The sequence below is a fragment of the Populus euphratica genome, unplaced genomic scaffold, assembly GCF_000495115.2.
Source record: "Populus euphratica unplaced genomic scaffold, PopEup_1.0 scaffold38.1, whole genome shotgun sequence".
Classification (NCBI taxonomy): domain Eukaryota; kingdom Viridiplantae; phylum Streptophyta; class Magnoliopsida; order Malpighiales; family Salicaceae; genus Populus; species Populus euphratica.
In genome coordinates, this window is record NW_011499911.1 from 482,205 (window position 1) to 490,628 (window position 8,424).

The window sequence follows — 8,424 nt, forward strand, 5'->3', positions numbered from 1 at the left end:
AAAGAGTGTCAAGAAAAATACTAGCACTACATTACTTGCATTACAAGTGAAAATAAAATCCTCAAATACATACATTATATATATATGCTTGAGCATAAATAACCAATTGACCTTTACTGTATCCACTAGGGGGTCTTGAAATTTTTTTTCAATCATGTTAGTCTGATGTTATCACCTCAATAAGTTAGCATAACTAATACAAATTAGCACAAATTATCCTAATTTCCCTCATTTGAAATGATAATAAAAACCCATTGTGAAGAATATACTAAATTGCCTCTTGATTTCAATTTTAATATATTTTTTTTATCTTTAAAAATATTTTAGTTGTTTCATTGTGCTTTAAAAATATAAATCATTGTGTTTTTAAAATATAAAAAAATTATTTTTATTTAATTAATTCAGTAATTACTAATACATTTTATGGAGAAAAAAAACTTAATACCCTAAATAGATGGTTTTAAGATTTTTGATATGAAAAGCAGAATCATTATTGCAGTTTCTGTGAACAATTTATTTCAAATCTAAATGAATAGTATTTTTGTAAAGTTTTTTAGCTTTGATTAATTTGTTATAAATTAAAAAAATAAGAAATTTTATGGTCATTAATTCTTAACAAATAACTAAAAAAACAGCTCAAAAACATTATAAAAACCAAAGACATCGAAGTTCAATCATTTTTTTTATATCACTGGTAAGAGGTGTTTTTGTATTTAACTTTTGCGTTAATAGAAATCAAATATTTTTTTCTCAACGACTCATGCATCTCGCCGATTCATTAAAAAGATTTGATAATTTTTTTTTGGAATATTGGTCCTAAAATTTAAAGTTAAAAAATAATAAAAAAAAAACATATTTTTAACTATAAGGTGAATCCTTTAAAATTAATTCAATTAAATATTGCAAATATCAGGATGCTATATATTAGTTGCAATCGAGTTGTTAAATACGAGACAAATCTAAGCATAAATCTTGGGAGAGTGATCATAAAAGCAACGGAATTAAATCTCAGCATCCTACTAAACATAAAAAATCACCCTCCCAATTGACGAAAAGAGCAAAATTTAAGGATTTTTTTAGTTAAATTACTTTAATTATTTTTAAATTTTGATAAAATAACATATTTTTTAAAAAATTTAGTAAGATAATACATTTTTTCACGTTATTGTTGAAAACTACAATATTTAAATGATGTTATGATTCATAACTATAATATTTAAATTGATATTATAGTTAAGAAGTGTTGCATAATTACAATATTAATTATATTTTTATATAAATTATATTTAAATTGATATTATGTTTCATAACCATAATATAAAATTGATATATATGGTTCTTAATTTCTCCGTATTTTTGAACCATGACTTCAATTTAAATACCATGATAATGAAAAATGACAGTATTTAAATATTATGGTTCTTAATAATAGCATGCAAAAATATATTATTTAACTAATTGTTTTTTTTTTGGCTACCATGTTAATTTAGATTACGTGTCTCCCTCTCCCTCTCTTTCTTTCTGTCGTTTTGGTATGAAGTGATTGTAGTCTGCTCTATCTATATGTGGAGTTATTGACGAGTCAGAGGCACCAACGCTCTCTCCTCACTCCTCTTCTTTCTGTCTTCCGACTCTCTTCCATTCCCATTCCGTTCCATAATCAATCAATCAAACAGAAGTAAAAGCATTAAGCATTTCGTCTGTACCCTCTTCCCATTCCAGAAAACACAACCACCACCAATTAAAGGTGGTATTTTTCCTTACAATACAATTTTATATTTCTTTCTGATCCTTCATTCCACACACACTTGCATCAACCCCCACTGTCTTTTCCCACCTTTTCTTTTGGTTTGGAAGACATTAAAACGAAAGGATTGCAAGTAAAGATTGAATGAAAATAAAAATCTTGATTTGTGTTGCTTTTTTTTCTTTCCCTTGTTTGTGTTTTAGGCATGGTTTTGTTCTTCTTAGAGACTCTGATTTCGCGACAACTGGAAATATGTCAACTTGTTATGATTGGTTGTGGTTATTGCTATATGTGCTCTTATTTTCTCATCATCTGCTTGGTTTCCAGGAAAATATTTTCAAAATCTTGGATTTTGTAGCTTAAAATTTTCTGTTTTTGGAACCTTGATTTATTTTTGTGTCTAATTGCTGATAAAGTTTAGAATTTTAGAGGTAATCCCAGTTCCGAACCTTAATAATTAACGGAGAGCCTTAATGCGTGTTTCACTTCAAAAAAAGAAAAGAAAAGAATTGATAGCAATGATATGTTACATTCTAAAACCATGGGATGTTATAATTTTGAGTTTCAATTTGTGGTGTAAGAATAAATTATTCATGTATGTTTTTTATTTGTTTATGTAGAGATGGGTTTTGCGAGGAAAGAGTATGAGTTTTTGAGTGAGATCGGGCTGAGCTCTCGCAATTTGGGTTGTTATGTAGATGGCACGTGGAAAGCAAATGGCCCTGTGGTCACCAGTGTGAATCCTGCAAACAATCAGGTTGTTCTTGATTCTTTTATCTATGTATAATATATACATATCAGTGTGTGTATCATCAACTGCTGCTGATTAGTGTATTCCTCTGTGTATTCGCGTATATAAGTTGCTTTTATGCTGTGGTGCTAAGTTGCTACGAATCACAAATGAGGCCATTTGATGGGTACCATACCATGGAAGTTACTAATTCCTTGCCTTGCATCATCCATCGACATTATGTTTAATCATTTCCTTTTTTATTGATTTAGGCTATAGCTGAAGTTGTGGAGGGTTCCATTGAAGATTATGAGGAAGGCATGCGAGCTTGCAGTGAAGCTGCTAAGATATGGATGCAGGCAAGTCTTTTTTTTTCCCTTGCTGTAAACCCTATTAGAATTTTTTGGGTACAAATGCATGAGTTGATACATCACATAATTCACTATTTTTGGAATATGCTTGCTTGGTGCTATTCTACCTGATGCGAATGTTCTGTGATTGACTGCTGAGACCTCTCAATTCCTTGCATGACATTTTCTTAGGTTCCTGCTCCAAAGAGAGGTGAGATTGTCAGACAGATTGGGGATGCATTGAGAACTAAACTTCAGGAGCTTGGTCGCCTTGTTTCACTCGAGATGGGAAAAATACTCCCTGAAGGAATAGGGGAAGTTCAAGTATGTTACCTAGCTTGCTTTGCTAATTCTCTAGTTATTTGTGTATAGGATGTTCTTTTCACTTGTGGTGAAACCAGTTTTTCTGATTTATTATTCATGATATATCTTGTTCTTTGATGGGCTTCTTCTTTCTTTTCTTTTTTTTTAACTTTGCAAGCACCAATGTTTGCAGGAAATCATTGATATGTGTGATTTTTCTGTGGGCTTAAGTAGACAACTGAATGGATCAGTGATACCTTCTGAACGTAAGCTCAATGATTAGTTCTCACCATTCATGTATAATTCGTAGTAATTTTATCTTTCTCTCAGTTGCCTTTTCAAAATAATTTCAAGTTTATGTTTTAGTGCCATAGCTCAACTAGGTGCAGAATGTCGTGGATAATGCTGGAATTCAGGCATTTAGCAGCAGCTGTCATTTTGTTTTTGTTTTTTTTTTTAATATATTCTTATGTTTTCTATAATTTAGTCCTGGAATAATTCATATTGATCTGTTAACAGGTCCAAATCATGCAATGCTGGAGGTATGCTGATCGCTTCTACTTTTGGATTCAAATCAATACAGTAATTCTTTTAATATTGTTGACATTGTCAACATTTTTCTTGTGCATAGATGTGGAATCCTCTTGGAATTGTCGGTGTGATTACGGCTTTCAACTTCCCATGTGCTGTTCTTGGTGAGTGCTATATCCTGTTTTATAAAAATCAGCTTTAGAAATAATCCAGAAAAACACACATTTACATTTTGCAATAAACAATAGGCTAATTGGTGTAAAACTATCCTGAACTTTCAATCAACAAGAACTTAGTCCCTAACCTTGTTTTAATCTGATTTAGGTCCTAACCTTTCTTTCATCTGCAATGCCATCCTTCCATTCAACTTGTTAAGCTTAATTAAGTTTTGAATTTTGTTCTTCTGGGTTTTAATCCACTTCTCTCTTTATAAAGGGTGCACATGCAGTCAATCTTAACTAATTGGCGGTAACATGGATTGAGGGATGATATTGACAAAATAGAAAGGTTAAGACCTAAATCAGATTAAAACAAGCGCAGGGACTAAGTTTCTGTTGATCGAAAGTTCAGGGTAGTTTTTGACCAATTAACCTAAACAATATACATGAAGATATATCCATTGTGTGGATCCAAGAGTGTTCATCTTCAAAATTGTAGCTATTTCTTCTGTCAATAGTATTTTTCTTAATGGTTAAGAGCATAATTTTGGATCATTTTCATTCAATCCTGATTGATAAAGTAGTGCAATTTGAATAGTATTGGAAACCGTTGCTGGTATTGTACCTCTCTAACATCACAATATTTTCACTATATTTGTTTTTCTCAAGTTATCAGATGGCTTTCTTCCAGTTGTGTGATGAATTAATTTATACTGCTGTTCTGCAGGATGGAATGCTTGCATTGCACTAGTCTGTGGCAATTGTGTTGTCTGGTAAGTCATACCTATCTTGGCTGGGACACTATGCTTTATGACATTCTTAGATGGTGTAATGTATGCACTGCAGTCTTGTTTCTTTTTATTAGATGTGTAATTCCAGCTTTCTAAGCTCATAATAATATGTCAATTTCAATCAAATACTCAGAGCGTTTTTCTTTTCCTTTTTCTCCATTATGTAGATTATTATGCCATCCTGAAAGTTTTACGTTTCAGTATCTTATTGGTGGACCACTAGCCCATTGTTAATTGTCTTCCTTGAGCTGTATTCTGAAAAGATCAATGAACTGTTTTAGGGATTATTTATGTTGGTTTGTTCTACTGCAAATGATTAAAAATAGGCTGCATGGAACTCATTCTCGCAGTGGTTTCTGAAAGATGTCATATTTAATTGGCCTCTCCTTTTAGATTAACTAATAGTTGAAAATTGGAAGTGAAATTTTATTTTTGCTCTTTAATCGAATAGATTGGTTGGGTTCAATTTCTGATCTGCATCTTGTCTTAGAAGAGATATTGGACTGCTAAGCTTTTTCTGCATCCCTTATTGGCATACTATTTCCATTTCAACCTCATTTCATACCTTCTTGTTGTGATCATATTTCTTGGTTAGAAATATAGCTTACAAAAAATTTGTTTGTGCTTGACTTTTAATCAAACTTTTCATCCTTAATTATAGGAAAGGTGCACCAACAACTCCTTTGATTACCATTGCAATGACAAGGCTAGTCGCTGGGGTGTTAGAGAAGAATAACTTGCCTCCTGCAATTTTTACATCTTTTTGTGGTGGTGCTGATATTGGTCAAGCAGTAGCAAAAGATACACGAATTCCTCTGGTTTCTTTCACTGGCAGTTCAAAGGTGTTTAAATTGTTTCATTAGAAAATATTGATTGTTCATCATCTGTACTGAAAGACTCTTCTGTTCATGGTCAAATTATATGCCCTGTTTTATCTATAGGCTACTCTCCTCATTCATTATATTCTAAGGCTGCCTATTATATTAGTCTTATTTCTTTAGTCTTGCTATAATCATCCACTGCATGTATTCAACGATGAATTTCGATTTATATTGTTTCTGCCCATGCTGAATAATTACTATTTTTTGATTTTTTTTACTGAGAATTTGGTTTATCCAAGCAATTATTTTTCCTGCATATTCTCTAATTTCTTATACAGCTGTTTGAATTTTTTCTTGGTTCATATACATTTTCCCGAGAACATGTACAAATCCCCTCTTATAAAAGGGGAAATTTTAATAATTATCTTATTGTGCATATTTCTAACTCACAAATACCAATTCTACAGGTGGGTCTAAAGGTCCAACAGATAGTTAATCAGAGATTTGGTAAATGCTTGCTTGAGTTAAGTGGGAATAATGCTATAATAGTCATGGATGATGCTAACATACAGCTAGCTGTTCGTTCTGTTATGTTTGCTGCTGTTGGGACAGCTGGTCAGCGTTGCACAACATGCCGCAGGCTGGTATCTAAAATCTGACTTTTATTTGAAAATCCATGCATGGAATGACAGCCAAAATCACTCTTACCGAACAATTTTCTTGCTCCTGTTGAAGCTTCTACATGAGAGCATATATCAGAGAGTACTTGATCAACTACTTGATGTGTACAAGCAAGTTAAAATTGGGGATCCATTGGAAAAAGGCACCTTGCTCGGGCCACTGCATACTTCTGAATCAAGAAAGAACTTTGAAAAGGGAATAGAGATAATTAAGTCCCAGGCATGTTGTGTTTTTCACTTATCTACTGTGGTTGTCCAGCTGTTCCATTATTTCAAACATAAGCATTCTTTTTTTCCTTTTGTGTTCCAAGTTGTCTTGGTTGAAAAATACTGGATATGCACAACAAATTAAGTAAAAAAAAAAAGTTAACTTGCTCGCTTTCATTTTGCAGGGAGGTAAGATCATAACGGGTGGTTCTTTGATTGAATCTGAGGGGAATTTTGTGCAGCCCACAATAGTTGAGATTTCTCCAAATGCAGATGTTGTTAAAGAAGAGTTATTTGCTCCTGTTCTTTACGTTATGAAATTTCAGGTACTTTCTTCATCCATCTCTTTTCTTCAGTGAGGTTTTTTTTTTTTCTCCTTTTGTTTAACTGATTTTCTTTCTTTGGTGAGCTGTGAAGTACATAAGACTAATTTTTCTTTCTTTTCCCCACTTGTGATAACCAATCACTACTATTATTCCTGTAGTTATTTATATAAGTGGTGTTTGCTAAATGATTAAGTTGCATTAGTTCCTTCATTTGTTGGGTTTGATTTCTGAAAGCTGAACCCTTTCTGCAGACTTTACAAGAAGCAATTGAAATAAACAATTCAGTTCCTCAAGGATTAAGTAGTTCTATTTTCACCCGCCAACCTGGAGTTATCTTCAAGTGGATTGGGTGAGTTTTTTCTTAGCCATGTTTGTAAAGAGATTTATGTTTTTCAATGCCTCTTGTCATTCTAAAAAAAGATCCTTAGATGTGAGTTATTTGATCACAAGTTTTGGATCCAAGCAAGATTATTTTGCTCCTGAAGTGTTTTCACTTCCAAGCAATTTCTGAAGGTTGTTTAGATTCCCATCCATCTTAATTCTTGGCATAATAATCTTTGCAAGAAATGACATCTTCATTGATATTTATTTAATTTCTTGTACGCAACTTAGTTCTTTAAAATGATTGTGTTCTATTCCTCTTTTGTTGCTTAGCAAAGAAATCTTTCACTTGGTTACCGAATGCAGGCCTCAAGGAAGTGATTGTGGTATTGTGAATGTAAATATACCAACAAATGGTGCTGAAATTGGTGGTGCTTTTGGTGGAGAAAAGGCTACAGGGGGTGGCCGTGAAGCAGGAAGTGATTCTTGGAAGCAATACATGAGACGCTCAACCTGGTAAATCTAAGAACCATTAACCTTACTTTGATTTTTCTGCTGTGTGCTCGAATCGAATTCTAGCCTTTTTCAAGTCAGGAAAACCACATGGAACCTTTTTTGCTCAACAAAAAATAAAAATAGCAAATAAATAAAACCTCCAATAAAATTGCTGCTGATCTTTTATATTAATTATTTGACAGTACGATCAATTATGGGAATGAGTTACCACTGGCACAAGGAATCAATTTTGGGTAGACACGCATCAAGGTCCAGCATTTCCACTTGTCTAGTAAAGCAAGATTTCCTGTAGAATTCTATGTTTTTACCCTGTTAGAGCCATGTCATATTGTCATTTAGGTTGCTTCTGTACTTCTTGTGCACAGGTTTATGAGCTGTTCTCCTCCCCTCTGGGTCTGTCATCGACTTTGCTGGCCTGAAATGTTATAGCGGAGCAGTGGTCAAAGACCTTCCTGTTTACAAACAACCTTTCTCTGGATTAATGATATTTACGGACAACCCAAAATAAAAAAATTGGCTTTCAAAGAATAAAGAAAAGTTATGTTTCATTATAGCCATTCCTTGGTTGTAATTGTATAATACAATTTATACTCTCTGGACAGCTTGAATTAATGTTCTGTGCAGTTAAGGTCTGCATTTCTATAATAATTCTCAGTCTCCTTGTGCTTTACGATTAAAATATTTATTACCTCGTACCTTGCATGAATGGAATGGAATAAACCTTGTGAAAAAGGGAGAGTTTTAGTTCAAAAATTGCATTATAGGCGAGATTCTTCACTTATGTGGTTGGTCTGGGGACTTCTTTATCGACAACCAAAGGTCCAAAAGTGAGAGAGAGGAAACGAGAGAAATTGTTAAAGAGCGAAAGAGATATGAAAGCCAGGGATGCAATGGGGTCAAAAGAATGATTTGCAGAAGCAGATGACCATTGCAATGTGGAAGG

At 33.1% G+C, this 8,424-nt stretch overlaps 1 protein-coding gene across 4 annotated transcripts; it reads left to right on the forward strand.

Moving 5' to 3' along the window:
- The first annotated feature begins 1,552 nt into the window (after positions 1–1,552).
- On the forward strand, positions 1,553–8,160 carry LOC105133969 (aldehyde dehydrogenase family 7 member B4-like). 4 transcript variants are annotated; one of them, XR_843909.1, is made up of 16 exons: positions 1,553–1,747; positions 2,368–2,504; positions 2,750–2,836; positions 3,020–3,151; positions 3,324–3,396; positions 3,650–3,672; positions 3,762–3,825; positions 4,547–4,592; positions 5,272–5,452; positions 5,899–6,075; positions 6,167–6,331; positions 6,504–6,644; positions 6,896–6,993; positions 7,332–7,481; positions 7,664–7,842; positions 7,918–8,160. XR_843909.1 is itself a non-coding variant. In XM_011038150.1 (16 exons), the coding sequence occupies exons 2-15, from the start codon at positions 2,370–2,372 to the stop codon at positions 7,716–7,718; spliced, it is 1,527 nt and encodes a 508-aa protein (XP_011036452.1). In that variant the 5' UTR covers positions 1,553–1,750; positions 2,368–2,369; the 3' UTR covers positions 7,719–7,730; positions 7,847–8,160. The 4 variants fall into 4 exon arrangements, 3 of the variants coding, with proteins under 3 accessions (XP_011036452.1, XP_011036450.1, XP_011036453.1); XM_011038150.1 differs by having other exon boundaries at positions 1,553–1,750; positions 7,664–7,730; positions 7,847–8,160; XM_011038148.1 differs by having other exon boundaries at positions 7,664–7,730; positions 7,847–8,160.
- Positions 8,161–8,424: the final 264 nt, after the last annotated feature.